Source organism: Gouania willdenowi, chromosome 13 (genome assembly GCF_900634775.1).
Source record: "Gouania willdenowi chromosome 13, fGouWil2.1, whole genome shotgun sequence".
NCBI lineage: Eukaryota > Metazoa > Chordata > Actinopteri > Blenniiformes > Gobiesocidae > Gouania > Gouania willdenowi.
In genome coordinates, this window is record NC_041056.1 from 32,750,222 (window position 1) to 32,771,158 (window position 20,937).

The 20,937-nt window shown below is 39.9% G+C and overlaps 1 protein-coding gene across 3 annotated transcripts in view; it reads right to left on the reverse strand.

The window, feature by feature from the left end:
- The window catches only part of nlrx1 (NLR family member X1), an 83,757-nt gene extending 62,820 nt beyond the window's left edge, over positions 1-20,937 (reverse strand). For all 3 annotated transcript variants that reach the window (XM_028464239.1, XM_028464238.1, XM_028464240.1), the window contains exons 1-3: positions 20,904-20,937; positions 9,646-9,696; positions 1,644-1,753 (exon numbers count right to left, since the gene is read on the reverse strand). In XM_028464239.1, the coding sequence (XP_028320040.1) occupies positions 1,644-1,753; positions 9,646-9,662 (127 nt within the window). In that variant the 5' untranslated portion in view covers positions 9,663-9,696; positions 20,904-20,937. The remainder of the gene's footprint in view (positions 1-1,643; positions 1,754-9,645; positions 9,697-20,903) is intronic.

The window sequence follows — 20,937 nt, forward strand, 5'->3', positions numbered from 1 at the left end:
ATCCAGTAAAAGTTTGCCACTTTACTGTGTCCGTTGTTTGCTGCGTCTATTTGTTAAAAAATAAATAAATAAATTCAAACGACTGTACTTTAAAATTGGAAATTGTACATGGATAACGCAATAAAGTTTTTTGCAATTTTTAAAATAAGTAATTAACTCACTCAGTGCCATTGACGAGATATCTCGTCATTTCAAATCCATACGCTCAGTGCCATTGACGAGATATCTCGTCATTTGCATTTTTTTACGGGGATTACTAGAAAACACCCTGGCGGTGGTCTCTTATCAATATCTAAGCTGTGGGGTGTTGTAGTGACCAACTGTGTCCTGAAGATGGCAGCGGTGCACCTTTAGATGAGAGATTAGCCACTGATGCTACCCAGCAAAGGAGGAAGAAGCAGGAAAAGAAGTGAGATTATGGCTCTATGAAGTGATATTGTGACGTATCCAGCAGCTCACAGCACCACATACTAACAGAACATGTGTGGACCTGAGTGGATTATTGATAATGTTGTGATCGTGAGATAAAACCATCAACTAACCGGGCCAAACGGGTCATTGCTGCGTGTCGGGGGGAGGGGGGTACAAAATACCCCCAGCCTGTGAGCCAGATAGCAAAATAATAGGTGACATGTAGGAAGTAGCAGCGCACCTTTGGATGCGAGATCATCCATGCTCATCGGAGCTCAGAGGAAGAAAGAAAGGCATTTACGCGACAGAAAATGGCGCTACGTGCAGAGCTGACGTTCCCAGCAGCGCACACTCCGACCAGAGGAAGTGTGGAGATTGTGAGATAAAACCATAAAAAAACGGGTAAGCAGTGACACTCTGTATGTCTGGGAGGAGGAGGAAGTTACGTGTGTACAGACTGATGGGAGACAAAGTTGGAGGAACGCCAAAATACAGTAAGAAATCCATTCAACTCTGACCCAGATAGATAAATAAAAATAATTTTGCCATCAAAAGCCCGGTCTGTGTCTTTTTTTTTAGTTTTATATAAGGAAACGATGTTCAGATGTTAGAGTTGTCACTAAAGCAAAAAAAAGCTTTAAAGTCACAGGGTGACAGGTTTTTTTTTACAAAAAGGCTTTTTTCTCAGCGTTTTGCTCTGAAACTGAAGATTTGTGTAAAACTTGCTCTATTCAACGGCTGATTACAAAAGAACGAAACAAGCCAGAAACATTTTTTTTTTGATGAAAGTAGAGGCTTCAATCTTTCAGAATCTGGTGTCAGATTTCAGATAGTCATAGTAGAAAATATTCTGTGGTTCTTTAAAAATCAGTCAAAATGCTCAAAAACGGCTGGCACTGAGGGGGGTAGAAAATCTCAGAATGGCTGGCACTGAATGAGTTAAACTAGTAAAATTTGGAAGAATTGAAGGAGAACATAAGTTTGGGTGCTACATAAATGCATTGTGGAAGTGGTTTTATGAAAGATAAAAACAATTATATCCCCTTTCATCAAGTCAAGAACAGTTCCTTATACTGTACCTTTTTGCCCCGTTCCCCACAAAAAAAGAAACCAACTTTCTATCCCTGCAGATCTGAACCTCACCATATTTACTAAGGTACAGAAAAAAAACATTTGTTGTCAGAGCATGCAGATAATACAAGACAAGATAAGACAAAAAATACTGTATATACCTGGTTCTGAAGGGGTGGAGCAGAAGCTTCTGCTGTAAACACCAACTGTGGGAAGGCAAACCTTTATTTTCCTCTTCCATCTCAACAGTGGGAACACTGGACTGAGCAGCCTGGAAAACCACACAATACACCAGTAGTTCTCAGACTTAGAGTTTTACCCCCATGGAGAGGTGTCCACACACATTTGCTATCCGACATAGAGTTACAGTATCATTTCAGTGGTAAAAACAACCAGAATGCAATTGATATATATATATATATATATATATATAAATTTGATAAAAGCATAAGTGAATTCTCTTTAAACAGTAAAATTCTCATCTTGTATTCTACACTATATACAGTGGCTACGGAAAGTATTCAGACCCCTTTCAATTTTTCACTCTGTTTCATTGCAGCCATTTGCTAAATTAAAAAAAGTTAATTTTATTTCTCATTAATGTACAGTCAGCACCCCATCTTGACGGAAAAAACAAATGTAGAAATTTTTGCAAATGTATTAAAAACGAAAAACTGAAATATCACATGGTCATTAGGATTCAGAGCCTTTGCTGATATAGGGTGTACTCACAATGGCAACCAGGGCCGTTCCTAACCAGCTCTGTGCATGTGTGAAACCATGGGGGACCATTGTCTGGCCTGCGTAGGTGTGAACTGCACTGCAGGGGGGGTAACAGCCCGATTGGTCCTGCTGGAAGAGGTGGGCCAAACAGCATACCAGACTGGCACGGTGGGCAGCGCATGTGCACACACACAACTCGACTCTACCCACGCGCAAAACGTGATGCCGTTTTACGGCACACAACATCCGCATTCCGCAACGATAGCGGCGTAAGAAGTGATCGTTGGCCGATGAAAAGGTCAGAGTTGGCGTTACCTGTATGTATATATAAGTGACGTGCAGTCAGGGTAGGCAAGGTAGGCAGTGCCTACCCAAGGCTGAATTGATATTTTTATTTTTTGTTTTAATTATAATATAATTATATATGATTAGGGAGAGGCCACACCCTCTCCCAAAAGCACACGGCTGCTCTGCCTCTGGCCCCATAGCATGTTTTTATGTGTTTGCGCATGCGCAGTCAGTTCCCCAAAATGAAAACCATTTATGTAGAAAGGCAGCTCTCTACACTGCCTTTGGACGTAAACGTGCTATGCTAAATGCAAGTTCACAGTGCATTAGTGAATTGATCCCACGTAGCTGCTACAGCTGCTACGTTCTCTCTCACTCTTGCGAGTGGGCGGGATAACACTACGATGATGATGATATACTTTATTAGTCCTCGAGGGGAAATTCAGTTTCAGTTACATCCCGGCCAAGAAAGATGAAGCACAATAACATATCACATGGGCGACAGGTACGGGAGTACTGGGGAGCAGCCAGCAAGAGCAGCGCTAAGTTTCTTAGGTGAGAAATATGACATAATGGGTAGGAAAAAGAGATAAAAAAGGCAAAAACCAAACTAGGCCCTTGTAGAGAGGGGCGGAGTTTTGGATCATGAAAAAACTCTTCAGCAAACATTGCAACAAAAACACAACAAACATACAATTCAATACAACAGCACGTTAGCACAGGGAATGTATCTTTAGGATTGTTAGTTTGCAGGTCAGCCACAGTGTGGCGCTGCCCTTATGGTGCGCCTCCTACTGCCAACCGCTGGGAAGGAGGAGGGGGTGGAGCCAGAGGAGACGGTGATAAAGACAGGATATGTAGTGATGTAGGAGGAGTGAAAGTGTTCGTTGAGATAAGCCTGTTTACTCAGACTCTCATGAAGAGATGACCTCGAGAGTGCGTTGGCAGAGCCGGGTCCAGGTGGACATGAAAAGTGAGGGTAAGGTCCAAGTGTCTTATCAACAGTCCGTCCTTGGAGAGATTGGAGAGAAGAAAACAGACCACAGGCTGTTCATTCCGGAGGGTGCCGAATAAGAATAGAGAAGGTGTTTTAAGATGGGCTAGCCATAACATGGCTGCCAGCCCGACTGTTCCTGGTCAGTTCGATAAGTAATCCAATAGTGTGGCCATTTCCTGTGAGACAAACTATCTTTTGATTAAAGTTCCCAGGTGGAATCCATCTGAGAGAGTTTGGAGAGTCTGGCTCCTTTTGTCGTTGACTGCGGCTTCCAAGAGTGCTGCCAACGTAATCCAATTTTGCGATCGATCAGGAAAATGCCAGATCCAATCAGCAGAAGACCCGATATCATAAATTCCAATCTGGTGGTGGACATCTTCCACGTCCTCAGGACTTGCAAACTCTCCCATTGCCCGTCCTTCTAGTAGAGAGATTTGACCAAAAGCAAAGAAAGACCAGATAATCAATTCCATGATTAGATTCAGGATGGGGATGTTGATAGAGGCTCGTGTTACATTTGAACAAGACAAAACAAGACAAAAAAGCAGCAAGCAGGGAGATGAGGGAGAGGGAAAAATAGCGTCGTCCTCCTCTGAGAGCAAGCAGGAAACACTGACAGGATGACAGCGCTAGAGATAAAGAAACTTTCTTTTTAGGAAAAACGACAGCTTTTAAAAGATGGGAGACCAACACCTGAGTTACCAGACCTTCAGCAAAGGAAAGGTCAGAAAATTGTTCGTATTTTTCACAGTGAATGGAAGATTTTGCTTTGTGGATGCGCTTCACTGAGGCTGTTCCAAGTTGTTGTTGTTGTTGTCATCTTCTCCATGTTTCTGTGTTTCCAACACAAACACGCTGCCATGTCACGAGACTTTGTTTTAATTGCTTAATACAAATAAAGTTGAATTGAATTGAATTAACGCTTGCCAGCAGAAACATATGAAATTGCCATTGGTGGTCTCGATTTGCAACGCCCTGCCTACCCAACCCTAGTGGTCACGGCACGCCACTGATATATATACAGTTGTGTGCGAAAGTCAGGGCACCCCTTTAAAAACAGCATATTTTATATATTTAAAAAGTTATATTCATATTTACTGTCTCTCTGGTATATGTGAAAAAAAAGACAATATTTTCAGGAAACATTAATGCATAGTTACATTTTATAAATTGAACAAAATTACAAAAATGAAAAACATAATTTTGGCATGTGCAAAAGTCGGGGCACCCTACAGCATCAGTACCTTCAGTACTTAGTAACACCCCCTCTGGCAGATATCACAGCTTGTAAACGCTTCTTATAGCCAACAACAAGTCTCTGGATTCTATTATTTGGGATTTTTCCCCATTCTTCCTTGCAAAAGGCTTCCAGTTCTGCAATATTCCTAGGACGTCTTGCATGCACAGCTCTTTTAAGATCTACCCACAGATTTTCGATAATGTTTAAGTCAGGAGACTGTGAAGGCCATTCCAAAACCTTCAGCTTGCGTTTCTTGAAGTAGTCCATGGTGGATTTGGAGGTATGTTTAGGATCATTATCCTGTTGTAGAAGCCATCCTCTTTTCAGCTTTAGCTTTTTTACAGATACTGTGATATTTGCCTCCAGAATTTGCTGGTATTTAATTGAATCCATTCTTCCCTCCACCCGAGCAATGTTTCCTGTCCCACTGGCTGCAACACAACCCCAAAGCATGATGGATCCACCCCCATATTTAACAGTTGGCAAGGTGTTCTTTTCATGAAATGCTGCTCCTTTTTTCTCTCCAAACATACCTTTGCTTATTGTGGCCAAAGAGTTCTATTTTAACTTCATCAGTCCACAGCACTTGTTTCCAAAAGTCATCAGGCTTCTGTAGATGTTCTGTTGCATATTTTTGACGTTGTATTTTATGATGAGGTCGTAGATAAGGTTTTTTTCTACAGACTCTTCCATGAAGGTCTTGTTTGTGCAAGTATCGGCGCACAGTGGAAGGGTGCACCACCACTCCTGAGTCTGCTAAATCTTCCTGGATGTCTTTTGAAGTCAAATGTGGGTTTTGGTTTACCTTTCTGACCAGACTACGAGCTGTTCTCTCCGAGAGTTTCCTTGGTCTTCCAGATCTCTTCTTGACCTCCACAGTTCCCCTCACCTGCCATCTCTTAATTATGCCTCGCACTGTGGAAACTGCAAGCTGAAAACGCTTTGCTATCTTCTTGTAGCCCTCCCCGGCATTGTGGGCATCAATTACTTTTATTTTTTCTGTCTTACACAGCTTCTTAGAGGAACCCATGGTTGCTGAGTGTTTGTACAAGGTTTGTGGAGTCGCCGTATTTAAGAAACCCTCAAATTGGCACCAGCTGGCACTCCCTAATGACAATTGTTGACACATGCTTCAGGACCAATGAGCTGGTAGAGGTCTGAGCTTGTAAAAAGAATCTGACACTTTGAAACTCTCAGGGTGCCCCGACTTTTGCACATGCCAAAATTATGTTTTTCATTTTTGTAATTTTGTTCAATTTATAAAATAAAATGTAACTATGCATTAATGTTTCCTGACAATATTGTCTTTTTTTCCCATATACCAGAGAGACAGTAAATATGAATATAACTTTTTAAATATATAAAATATGCTGTTTTTAAAGGGGTGCCCTGACTTTCGCACACAACTGTATATAAACACACACATACACACACGAACGGCATCACAGAGAACTCATGGAGGCAGAGGACAACGTGAATGTCAGAATTTCTCTTTGCTCAGCCGACAGCGGGACAGTAACTTAGTGTAGCAGCTCATCACCAGATCCGGGTATTTCCAAGGGTATAAATATACATATAAACACATATTACTGGTATATTAACCCATATAAACCAAAAAATATGGAAATGGGACATTTTACTGCTGCAAATGTATAACATTATTGGTATTTTGTGGACAGGACACATGTAGTTGGCTATTAGATAACCCAGAAAAATTTAGAAATTGGACATTGCACTGCTGCTAATGTATAAATAATGTGTGTATACATATATACAGTAGGTATATCTATATGGTGGTTCAGTGTTCTGGGACACATACTCAAACTGTAGAATCACAATATACAAAGTGTCTTGGGGATCAAAGTGTAGTGTATTAATTTATTTATCCAAATGTAACCAAAAACAGAACATCACAAATGCAAGCCCAAATAAATGTAATGTCTGAAAGAAAGGGTGATACTTTGCCAAACAAGAATCAATAAGCCAGAAATAAAACAAAAAAACAAAACAACATTTAAACATTGGAAGTGGAAAGAAGGTAATATTATGACAGCAGAACCTGGAACAAGAACGCAAAATGTTGCAACTATTTTTTTTATTTATTTTTTTAATCTAATTTTAGTTCTCTTCTTAGGCCGTGTCATGTTAGTGCACTAGTGCACCAATTTTGAGTATGTGGAGTTCCTGGGAGTCCTGCTACTATATATGAATTATAATGAATTGCTCGGAAATCTACATGTGTCCTGTTCTCAAAATACCAGTAATATGTTACACATTTGCAGTAGTAAAATGTCCCATTTCAATATTTTTTGGTTTATATGGGTTAATATGTGTTTATATGCATGTTTATACCCTCAAAAATACCTTGGAATTCTGGGTTTAATCGAACCCCTCATCATCATGTCTCTGCAGAAGGAGACCCTCCGCTGCACCTCAGCACTTTTCAACAACTCACTAATTACACAATTTAAATACACTATTTCTACCTTTGTTGTTCTGATTTTAATTATAAATACGATTCCTCAAAACAACAACCTTTGATATCTTTATTGTCACAATATCTAAGCTTCTAGTGAATAATTTACAAATAGTAATAAAAAAAACCTCCATTCATGGAGTCTTCATTTTCAATAAATCCACTACTATTTGGTCTATTTTAATCTCTCTCTTTCTTTCTCACTCACTTGGTTCTCTCTCTGTTCCTCGTGTCGATTTCGTTAAAACAAAGCGGGATTTTTAATGTTTCTGTTACGTGTGAGTAAAATTACCGTAATTTACCTATACTGGCTGTAAAGAGCAACTTATCTTTCATAAACTGGTGGAATTCCTCCGATAAAGCAAATATGAGCAGAGTTACGGTCATTTAATTTAACATGTTGCGTTCAGGGGCCCTGGGAAACCCAGTCCGTTTCTATAATCCAGCCGTGAAAAAAGAGCACGTGAAATTAACGTGATGATGAGTTTGTCTGTGGGAACAGAGTTGACCTGGTGATCGCGTCCGTTCCACCTTGCCAGAGGAGGGACGGGGAGGGGGGGATTCCTGCTGTGAGCTTGGAACGGCCCGAGCTGGCAGTATGTGGCTGAGCTCCAGAGATGCAGTCGGGAGATGGGGAAATTTCCACAAAGTCGACTTTCACTGCAGCCCTCTACCAGTCGGGGCTTTATGGCAGAGTGGCAGGACGGAAGCCTCTCCTCATATGAAAGCCTGCATAGGATTTGCCAACAAACACATGAAGAACTCCCAGACTATGAGAAATAAAATTTTCTGGTCTGATGAGACCAAGATTTAACTTTTTGGCATTAATTCTAAGCGGTATGTGTGGAGAAAACCAGGCACTGCTCATCACCTGCCCAATACAATCCCAACAATGAAACATGTTGGTGGCAGCATCATGCTATGGGGGTGTTTTTCAGCCGCAGGGACAGGACAACTGGTTGCAATTGAAGGAAAGATGACCAAGCCAAGTACAGAGATATCCTGGAAGAAAACTTCTTCCAGAGTGCTCAGGACCTCAGACTGGGCCGAAGGTTCACCTTCTAACAAGACAATGACCCAAAACACACAGCTAAAATAACAAAGGAGTGGCTTCGGAACAACTCTGTGACTATTCTTGACTGGCCCAGCCAGAGCCCTGACCTAAACCCAAATGAGCACCTCAGAAGAGACCTAAAAATGGCTGCCAAACAACATTCACTATCCAACCTGACAGAACTGGAGAGGATCTGCAAGGACAAATGGCAGAGGATCCGCAAATCCAGGTGTGAAAAACCAGTTGTATCATTCCCTCGACTCATGGTTGTACTAGCTCAAAAGGGTGCTTCTACTCAATACTGATCAAAGAGTCTGAATACTTATGACCATGTGATGTCAGTTTTTTCTTTTTTTTCATAAATTTGCCAAAATGTCTACATTTCTGGTATTTTCTGTCAAGATGGGGTGCTGAGTGTACATAAATGAGAAATAAAATGAACTTTTTTGATTTTAACAAATGGCTGCAATGAAACAAAGACTGAAAAATTTAAAGGGGTCTGGATACGTTCTGTATCCACTGTAAATGATGTGCATTTAAAAAGGCTGTGGCACTTTCATAACTTAAGACTAACATGCAGAGAGGGCTGGTGTTAGGTTTTGTGCAGGTTCTAGCAGGTATGGTAACATGCCTCCAAGGCAGTGACATTTTCCACACAATTACAGCATTTAACTATAACCTGCTTCTCACAATAGGGTTCTTGAAGACTGTTGGACTGTAAGACCAATATATGAAGCTGAGGGAAACGGGCTCTACTCAAAAAAGCCATGCAGCGGCCCTGCTTTTGGCTGCGAGCTATTCTCCCCCTGTACTTTAGTCAGTCGCAGCACGCCTTCATCCCAGTTATACACTCTGAGTGGAGCCGCCCTGAAATGTGGGCGTTCTCATTCAAGTCATGCCTTAAGCGCATTCTCCCGTCTGCTTAAGTTGTTTTCTTCCTAAGCGCTTCTAACTCTGGAATAAGTGCAGCACCCCAATAAGGTGAAACATTATATTGCACTAGAAGTATGGCCTTAGTTACATTTCAAGCCACACAGACTCATAATATTGCAGAAGAGGCTCCCGGATAGAATCGATCCAAAGCGACACTGACACGCTGTCCCAGAGATACACCCTGGAGGAGGTATCTCATCAATATCTAAGCTGTAGTGTGATGTAAGGACCACCTGGTGTCCTGGTGGCAGCAGTGCACCTTTAGATGTGAGATTAGCCACTGATGCTATCACAAACTGGAGAGGGAGAAGCAGGAACAAGGGAGATTATGGCGCTATGAAGTGATATTAAGTATCCAGCAGCTCACAGCACCACAAACTAACACAGAACATGTGTGGACCTGAGTGGATTATTGATAATGTCTCAATTGTGAGATAAAACCATTAACTAACCTGGCCAAATGGGTCATCTGTGCGTGTCGGGAGGAAGAGGAAGTTACGTTTCTGTGATAGACGGGGAGAAGCAAATACAAAATACAATAAGAAAAACATTCAACTGTGAGCCACATCGCAAAATAATAATAATTTTGCCATCAAAAGCCTTGTCTCAATGTTGTTTTTTTTAAGAAGGAAACCAATGTTCAGATGTTATAGTTTTCAATACAGCAAAAAAGAATTGCTTCAAAGTTACAGAGATTTCTTTTAGATTAAGCCTGTTTTCTTAGCTTTTTGCTCTGAAACTGGCAATTTATGAAAAATTTGCTATATTCTGATTACGGAAGAACTAAACGTGCTACAAACAATTTATTTTTTCTGATAAAAGTAGAAACTCTATTCTTTTAGAACCAGATTTCAGATTGTTATAGTACAAAACATTCCGTGGTAAATGGACTTGATTTTATATAGCGCTTTATCACCACACTGAAGCAGTCTCAAAGCGCTTTACATACTGTATCAGCTCATTCACCCATTCACTCTCACATTCACACACCAGTGGGACAGGACTGCCATGCAAGGCGCTAGTCGACCATTGGGAGCAACTTAGGGTTCAGTGTCTTGCCCAAGGACACTTCGACACAGTCAGGTACTGGGATCGAACCCCCAACCTCTCGATCAGAAGACGACCCACTACCACCTGAGCCACGGTCGTCTGTTAATGGGTCTTTAAAAATCAGTCAAAATCCTCTAAAACGGCTGGCACTGAGGGGGGTAGAAATTCTGAAAATGGCTGGCACTGAATGAGTTAATGACAGATGATGATGATGATGTGATGTAATGTGCATGGATGGATGATGAAGCGCTGATCAAGGAGAGATTTTAATGTGACTCGGACAGAATGCGGCCGATCCTCACAGAGCAATAATCTGATCAATGATCTGATCAAATCAACCTGTTACATTGTTTAACGAAGGCCTTTCAAATTAAAAGTAAACTTTATCAATTTCAATAACATTTACAAGTGTTTGGAAAACTCCATGTTCGGTGATTTCTAGACAGCCCAAAAAAATGACATCACCGCCTCTTTTCCTTCAGCCCGCCTTCATTCACAGACTACGTGTTCCTTACACACGGTGGGCATGTCAGGAACCTGGACCGAACAATACGTGTAGGTAACCTCAAATGTTGGAGGTTTTGGCCAATTAGAGATGGTTAGAGATGGTTAAGGGAAACACGTTTGAATGCGCTACAGCGAGTCTCTTTTTTTTGTGCTACAGCCACTCTCAGAGTGCGCTAACAACTACACTAGGGTGCCCTATAAAATCCACGTTAATGGAATCACAGAATTGAATAATGAAAACGGAATCTACTGTTGAACCCGGAAATGGACAGAATAGGGTTTAAACGCCGTCACCGTAAGGAAAAGGAAGTTTTTTTTAATGCGGAAATGTCCTTCCCACTCTCATCCTTGGCCGCTTCAAACACCACCTAAACACCGTCTAACCTGACAAAAAACTATGCAAATCATCCCTGACTCAAATCAGAGCCACCAGTGCCCACTTCACTATAACGTGTCTGTGAAACTCTGTTCTGCAGCAGCGCTACATGAGAACAGCAGCTGCTTTAATCAGCTTCACCTGCTCAAGAGGATTTAAACATCATCTAATCAGAGCTACAGAATATCAATGAATAAAGTTGTTCTGTGGTTGTGGACGAGACCACTGATACCAGGGATTGTAGAGTCTGAAACATTGTAGATTAATGATAACTACTATACTATGAAATATTCTAGCCCCCCTATTTTTGTTTAATCATTACGGTCTGGAACGATGTTGTCAGGATGATTTCAATTACGTTAATTTAAATTAAGTTGATCAAAACGTAATCAATAAATCTGCTCAGATTCAGTAAACCATTGATGCCTGAGGGGAGATTGGGTGACATTAATGCTGCTCTCTTACATCTTTATATGACATGAATAATTAAAAATGAGCAGTCGGAATAATCCATGTCAGTACTATATATATATATCTACTATTTAATTGTATTTTACTCATTATTTTAAATTACATTTTTATTTTTGACATACATTTTTGTTTAATTGTAGTTTTCGTTTTTATTGGTATTTATTTTGTTTCGTCACAGTACAGCTTATATCTTCCTTTTAATTGTATCTTACTTTATTTTTGACATACATTTGTTTAATTATGTTTTTTTTTTATTTATTAGTATTTTGTTTCCTCAAATTAGTTAAAAACTAATATTTTCTAAAAAAAAAATTAAAAAAATTAATATTTCTAAAAAAAACTGAAATTTAAAAAATTGATGTGGAAAACAGAATTTGGAAAAAATTAAATAAAACGCATATACATTTAAATGTATATGCCGATTTGTAACGATTTCTGGTAGATTGTGTGGCTTGCCTGTGATAATGGCCTGCGTTTATGCACCAACATGGAATGACGATAAATTAATTTCAACCTTTTTTTTCTTCTCTTCCTAAAGTTGACTATCACTATTTATTTTATTGGCGGCGATTTCAATTTAATTCAAGGTCTTCATCCAACCCTCAGGCACTATCCAAGTCAGCTAAAGCTCTTGATGCATATAAATTCAGTTTAGGTCTGTTTGATCCGTGGAGGGCTAAACCCCAACCGGACAAGCGTTTTTCTCATGTTCACCACTCGTGTTCCCGAATAGATTTTTTTCTTTTAGATAATTATTTTTTGTCAGATATGAATTCCTGTGAATGTCATAGTATTGTCATCTCAGACCACGCCCCCGTATCTGTCGACATTAACTTCCCTTGTCGCTCTCCTCCAGTCAGACAGTGGAGGCTCAACTCTTCCTTTTTAGTGAATGCCCCATTTACATTACAATTCCTTTCTGCCCAGATCAGTCTGTATTTTGATACCAATACAGTACAAGGAGGCTCTTAAACATCATTAACTCTAGTTTCTGTTTCCCGGAACTTATTATTTCACTTGACACAGAAGAGGTCTTCGACAGGGTGGAATGGAGGTATCGTTACTTTATCTTGCAGAAATTTGGTTTTAGTTTAGAGTTTATATCTTGGATTAAATTGCTTTATGCTAGCCCAATTGCTTCGGTACATACAAATGGACTCCACGGGCGACCGTGGCTCAGGTGGTAGTGGGTCGTCTTCTGATCGAGAGGTTGGGGGTTCGATCCCAGTACCTGACTATGTGTTGAAGTGTCCTTGGGCAAGACACTGAACCCTAAGTTGCTCCCAGTGGTTGACTAGCGCCTTGCATGGCAGTTCTGTCCCACTGGTGTGTGAATGTGAGAGTGATTGGGTGAATGAGCTGATATGTAAAGCGCTTTGAGACTGCTTCAGTGTGGTGATAAAGCGCTATATAAAATCAAGTCCATTTACCATTTACCATTTACTCCAGTCAACCCCATTTCCCCATTACAGAGAGGAACTAGACAAGGCTGCCCTCTTTCCCCCCTCTTGTTTGCCTTAGCCATTGAACCTTTAGCTATCTGGCTACATCAGGAGGATAGGTTTGAGGGCATCACTCGAGTGGGAAAAGTCCACAAACTGTCCTTATATACCGATGACTTCCTCCTATACTTATCCAATCCAGCTACTTCTCTCCCTGTGGTTCTTGATATCTTTGACAAATTTGGGTATTATTCTGGCTATAAGCTGTATCTTAACAAAAGTGAAGTGATCCCCATCAATACTGCAGCCAAAAATATACCCCAGACATTTTTTCCTTTCAAATATACACCAGCTGGATTTAGATATTTGGGGGTTTTCATTACTAATTCAATTGATCTACTTTTCTGAAAAAAATTCTCTCCCCTCCTTGAAAGATGCAAAATTGATTTTGATAGATGGGCCAACCTTCCATTATCCTTAGTAGATAGAGTTAATTTGGTTAAGACTGTCGTATTACACAAGTTTTTATATATTTTTTTGCATATCCCCATTTTTGTTAAAACATTTTTTTAGATCAATTAATAAGTTCTTTTCTATGGGGCAATAAAACTCGATAGTTTTAAAAGATCAGTATTACAGCTCCCAAAACGCTTGGCAGCCTGGCTCTGCCCAATTTCTTGCATTATTACTGGTCTTGCAGTATTCATAAACTGTTATACTGGATGAATGATATACCTGATGAGAGCTGCCCCATTTGGGTTAATATGGAACTAACTTCCTCCAAAATATCACTTCGCTCTTTGATTTGCTCTCAACTTCCTTTAACTGTGTCCAACTTTACCTCCAACCCAGTGATCACAAACTCCATTAGAATTTGGGTTCAAATGCGGAAAAGCCTAGGCCTCCATAGAGCCTTGGACCTCTCCCTCATTGTGAACAACCATCTTTTTCTACCCTCTTGTACCTATTTAACCTTTAAGTCTTGGTGTGACAAAGGGATTGCTAAACTTAAAGAACTATATGATCAAGGAATTTTTATGTATTTTATGGAGCTTCCAAAAAAAAAAAAAAATGATTTACCTAAATCCCACCCATTTCATTTTTTTCAGATAAGGCATTTTATTTGTAACCAGAACCCAAAATTCCCCACTTGCCCCCCTGAAACCATTGTAGATTCACTACTGGCTCTTGACCCTGAAAAGAAACATCTAATCTCCGACATTTGCAGTCTGATCAGCTCTATCGGTGACAGTCCAGTTTTGGGCCCCAGGGAGTCTTGGGAGAGGGAGCTAGGAACCCCATTATCTGAGGATTATAGGCAACAAGTCTTGAAGTTGGTGCGCTCCTCCTCAATCTGAGTCCATTACATAAACCTGAAACTGTCTCAGGTCTACCCCAATGTAACCGACTCTTGTAATAGGTACAAGCAATCTCCAGCTGACCACGCCCACATTTTTTTTTTCTGTCCCAGGCTTGCCACATTTTGGTCTGATATTTTTATGTCTCTTCCCCGGGGTTTCCACCGGATACGTCTCCGCTGCGCCACGGCACCGATCCGGTATTTCTCCGCTGTCCGCCGTCTGGTAATTCACACCGGTTGCGTTTGGAGTGCGCTGCGGTGCTCTCCGTTTGAACGACTGTGACGTCACGAGACAGATCAGTTCTCACGCTATTTATATAATTGCGCGAGAACGCAGTTAAATGTATGTGTTCTAAACGTAACAATAAACAGTTAAACAGGTCAGTATTCCTAACGAAGGAGAACTAGAAGGTTGGACTCTCTGGATTTGTCAGACACATTTTTCAGCAACAGCCAACAGAGACGAGATAAAACTGCACCATTCAAACATGAACTAAATCAAAGCTGCTGCAGTTTACAGTGTAGTTACAGTATGAGAGGAATCAATATAGTGGATGTGAATTTGTTTTTACACATTATGACGTTTTGGTGATGTATTTACTTGAAATATAATCTGAAGTGTTTTATTTTGAAAAGTAACCCGATATTTTATTGCGGAATACGTGCTTAATTTCCTGTTTAGCTTCATTTACTCTGTGCTAATTGATGCGTCGTGCTCCGGTGTCCGCCAGAAATAGAAGCCCTGCGTATATCTGCCGGAGGGCACCGGACTGCTTCTGGGAAGGAGCAGACACGCACCGCAGCGGACCCGGTGGAAATTAACACAGACTCAAAGTGGAAACCTATCAGCTCCGGTCATGTTTGTTTATTTCCGTGTATTGTTTAAATGTACTTTGTATAATTGATATGTCCTTGACTGTCATACACTGATAACTGCTCTCCTTGGGGTGTTAAGGGAGGGTGGGAGGGAGGAATGGAGGGAAGAAGAGATTTGGGGGTGGGAAAAAACAAAAGGAAGTTCTCTTTTTTTTCTCTTTTTTTCTGCATTGCACAGTGTTGTATTGTTACCTGTGAAACTGCTTCCAATAAAAATAATTATTAAAAAACAACAAACTCCAAAAGTCCCATTTAGAACTATTTTGGATTTAAACAAGGCAGAGACGGTAAAGCAATAGGAGATACACTGTGCAGGCATTGCCACCAAGCTATATGAACCAAAGGAGGGAACATTTTTTCAGTTTTTTTTTTTTGCACGGACTCAGAGCGAGTTTTTTTTTTTTTTTTAAATTAAACAGAGATATTTACAATGTACAAACAATATACATACAAAGGAGGGATCACATTTAATCTCAATAAACACCAGTAACGTCACCCAGAAGATGCATACAAATATAGCTTACTCAGGGAATCAGTCCCTGTTTATTGTATTTTATCCTCTATGGTTTATTATGTTGAAGAAGAACCATTATTGTCAAATAGTTTTTTATTTTTTATTTATTTTTATTTTTTTCTTAAAAAGACAGTGGATTTGTTACCCTAAGTTGATTATTTATATTAGTTAGACATAAATTGATGTGCAAAGGAAACTGAATGATTATTTTTTTAATTTCAACCATATAAATTCTAACTTCATTTTATTAGTTTTTTATTGCTTATATGCTTTTGTTCATGTACTCTTATCATGCACCAAACAACACCACTGGGCGACGGTGGCTCAGGTGGTAGAGGGTCGTCTTCTGATCGAGAGGTTGGGGGTTCGATCCCAGTATGTGTCGAAGTGTCCTTGGGCAAGACACTGAACCCTAAGTTGCTCCCAGTGGTTGACTAGCACCTTGCATGGCAGTCCTGTCCCACTGGTGTGTGAATGTGAGAGTGATTGGGTGAATGAGCTGATATGTAAAGTGCTTTGGGACTGCTTCAGTGTGGTTATAAAGCGCTATATAAATCAAGTCCATTTACCATTTTTAAGTAATAATAAGTATTTATAACTTGTACAAATACATTGCAGTTCAGAACCGTGATACTTTGTCTGGTATAGTATTGTAGTTACTCATTTTGGAATCGTGACAACTCTCGGTCAGGCATTAGCCTTCCCGTCGCCAGAAAGAGTATACAGTTAATCCTACTCAAGTACAAGTACTTGATATCAATCATACTCAAGTACATTTACAAGTAGGTCTTACATAAAATACTCAAGAACAAGTAAAAAGCAGCTCAATTAAATAGTACTTAAAGTAAAATTTACTAGTTACTTTCATAAGCAGCAGTAGGCTAGTTCTTCTATTGGCGATGCTCTGAGAAAATAACCAGTATTCAATGCTGTTTTGGCATGGTGCATTACGTTTAATCTGGTTGGTCGTCTGTGATGTGATGCATTTTATTGTTGTTTGATCATTTCATTTTTTGTAGTAAAGGTGGGGTGTAGAACTGTAACAAATGACTTGCATAAAAGCAACTCAATTACAGTAAGGTGAGTACTTGTAATCCGTTATTTTCGCCTCTGCCTGCTGCCTTTGTTTGTGTACGATAACAGTGTGCAATGTTTTCTTTGTACACATAGGGCCCCTTAGTATCGACTAAACATGGTTTGGATACCACAGACAAGGCGTTAAGGTATTAAAGGAGCTCTGAGGTTAAAGGGACTATTAAGCCCTTTCAGTCTCAAAGTATAAGCTGCAATCACTATTTGGTAAGTGGAAAACAGCCTTTTTATTGATAGTATTGGCCCATTAAATATATTTTTATATATACATATTTATTTAGCAGGTTTGTTTGTTTATTTATTTATTTGTGCAACAAAAAAACAAATGTTATGTACAATACATAACACGTATTCCAAGGAGAAAGTGCTCAAAAGGAGTAGGCAGAAGTTCAAGGAACTTGTGGGCAGGGCTCGAGACTGCAACCAAAATGGTCGCATATGCGAGTATATTTTCGGTGTGTGCGAGTGAAAATATTATCTGGTCGTATCCGTGCGAGCGCGTATGGATGATCTTATTTTGGACGGAGAGGTAGCAATGCGTATGCTAAGTTGGTTATGCTGTCATTTAAAAAAATCATTGTTACATCTTTTAAAATTATATAAAATAAAAAAAAATTACGTTATTTCAGCCAGTATTTGTTGCAGAAAAACTTAATATTGTCACTAAAACCTGAACCCACCCCCCGTTCAAAAAAAGGGTGCGACCAAATTCTGTGCTTTTTCAGTTGGTCGAACCAGTGCCACCACTGGAAAAGTTAGTGTAGAGCCCTGCTTATAGGTGCCTTCCCCACCTTCACAAAATAACATTTTAAACCAGTCCCTCCAGGATTTCGCGATGTTGCGATCGAAACTATTAACTCAAGATCAAGCAAAAACTCTGCGAAATCAGTATGGCAATGCAATTTTTCCAAAAGCCTGCAACTTCGCTGAAAAAAAAAAAACCAAATATGCAGCCGCTTATCATTATTTTTGGCATTTTAGCGCTTGTAGTTGCTACGGAAGTAGCGGACATGTATACGTAGACGCCGCATCGACTGCTGCCGCCCACTAGAGCAGTGCGTCTATGTATATTATGTTTATGCTTTGTGCTGCTTACAAGGATCCTACGAAGAAGAAAATGTCGACGTCACATCCTGTTTTCAACCAGCCGGGAGAAATCATTCAATGGAGTCATGTGTAGAGTTGGGCATCTTTTGGATTCTGATTCCGATTCTCAAGTCAACAGGTCAGATTTCACAAGATAATTTTTTAATTTGAAAAAGCCTTTACACAGGCCATTTTTATTAATTCACTTAGTTGATACAGTTTAATTTGGTTGGTGTACTGTAACTAAGGTATTCAATTACAAAGGTCCCCAACTGTAACTGTAAAAGTGAAACTTGCTGAAATAAAACTACAAACAAGTTGTCAGCAGTCTATAAAACAAAGAGCTACAGCCCAGGTAGATGTGAAACAAAATAAAACAAACTCAAACAAACCCTGGAACAGCCATGTGACAAATCAATCAACAGTTCTTATTGAGAAAGATTATTATTATTCTGGATACAGTGGAAACAGAAACTATAAAAATAGTTATATTGTGAACCTGTTTATATTGTAGGGAATATATTATACACATAAATGTAACTGGAGTCTAAAGCCACAAAAAAACACCACTTTAAAAAGAAAATAGACTAATATAAGACCTCTTTACGGGCCCAAGGGACGCGCTGAGCAGCATAACCGCAGACCCGCCCCACAGCGGGACTCCCCACCCCACAGGCGAAGCCGGGCACCTGCCACATCCATTATCTCTCTTCTGCTCCGCGGTCCAAACTGAAACCGTGTGTTATTGTCGAGCTGCTGATTCAAAACTACAATCAAAATATAGGTGAAAACAGTTCTCATGTGTGGTGTTCTGTGTTATAGGCATAAACATGCGGACTTTCACACGGACACACATGGACTTAAACACACACGGACCTCGGTTAACGGAACAGGCTTCATCGACTGACAGGCACATTACAGGCGGTAATATCACCAGTTCATCATTTTACCTGTTGTTAGAGCTACTATCTTTATCGGGGAGCTAATATTTATTCCTGGTGATTGTTTTCCAGAGTTTTACTGGGATTTTTACTGGTGATTAGTTCATATCTCCATTCTGCTCCGCGGAGCAAACTGAAACCGTCGCCAGACACACACAAGCGCACACACACAGAGCAGTCGCGTTCTGAACGCATCTTATACAAACCCTGCATAAACAAACAGAGCAAGCTGCGGAAACAAACTAGTGCGGGCATTCAGGAATCGAAAAAAAGAATCAAAATGCAAACATCTTTGTAACGGTTCTGGAACCGGACGTTAACAACCGGTTCCTATTTGTAACCGGTTCTCGGTGCCCAACCCTAGTAATGTGCGATAGAAATACCTTGCATTTACTTACAAAAATATTGGCTAAGGACCGTGCAAAACAGCTTCATAAGAGTGGAGGTAAACTTTTTTTTGTTTAAAATGCAATGTTATCATCGAGCAAAAGCGGAAGTCGTCTACGGACAAGCATTTTGCTTCTGCAAAGCACGTCAAGAGAATGATAGCCAGTGCACAACTCCACGTAGGAGAACAAACAGGAAGCACACAATATCATTACATACAGTATGTTCGTCAATGCTTTGTATTTTTTGTGATGCCTAAAGAAATATGTCTTCATAACAGGTTTATGTTATACACTTTAAGATTCCTTAGGTTCAATATTGTAGTGTGGATGAGCCGTGAAATAAGGGTTACCTAAGCCTTGTCAGAAGTCGCTTTTAATTGCTGAACAAAGGAGCAGGACAATCGCACACAGTGCTCTTACACACCATCCACACTGTCAGAACATGAACTAACACTCCTCCTCCCGCCAACACTTATTAATCCTCATTCTACTCCCGTCAACCACGAACTAAAGCGAGAGTGAGAACACAAACAAAAGGAAACGTCACAATCACATATATTAATTCAGGCCGGCAAACACACACGGAAACACCCAACATGGCAACCCAGACATGGCAACACAGAACAACATTAAGGCTGGACTCACCGGCATCACAATATTGTTTACTGACTTGCACTTCTGATGATCATTTTGATTAAAAACTCTTGCACCTTTTGCATTCAGGGTATGCTCAGTGTATAAACTATATAAACAACACAAAATTGTGTTGGTGTTTGCTGTCAAACAATAAAACATTTTTTCTAGAACATGTCTGGTCGATATGTATTTATAACTGATAGAAACAATTAACTTAATTGTGAGTAAAGTACGTTTTAGGGCTGAAAAAAAAATCGCAACTTTTTATCGCAAATTTTGGAAAAATGGCCCGCGTAATCAGGCATTTCAGCCTGCAACAATCACAAAAAATGCCCGCAAAATCCTGGAGGGACTGTTAATCTTCACATTTGGTGTTTCAATATAAGGATACTATACAAACATATACAGTGCATGTACATACACATTTTTTATTGTTTATGTTTGTTTGTAACAAACAATAACAGAAAATTAACCCAGAATGTTTTCTCGTTATCGTTTGTCACAAAAAGAAATGGAAAAATAAACCAAAACATTTTCTTTCTGTGTGGTCTGTAATCTGTCGATAAAAACTCTCGTGATTAAACTCAAGACTTTCAGATAGATATTTAAACAGGTTGGGATAGAATTGGTTTATCTAGGGCACAGAGCAAGTAAAACAATAAAAACTGATAAGATAATATAGAAAGTAATTGCCATCATTTTTCCATTACACAAGACATAATTTTACGAGTATAAAGTGGGCGATACATCCTCATAACTGGCTATGCGCGCTCCCGCGGACCACATTAACTTTCTGGCAGCCGATCACTTTTTGCTCTCCACATAACTAGTGAAGCAGTGTAGAAAGGCCGAGGACGTGAGCTAGGTCACACATTACCGCAGTGTCCGCATTACTTGATCACAAGTATAACGAGATCACAAAATCACTCGTGAGTGGAAATAAAACAGATTATGAAAAATTTATACATACCATAAATTCGACGGTTTTAATCTGCCAACGATCA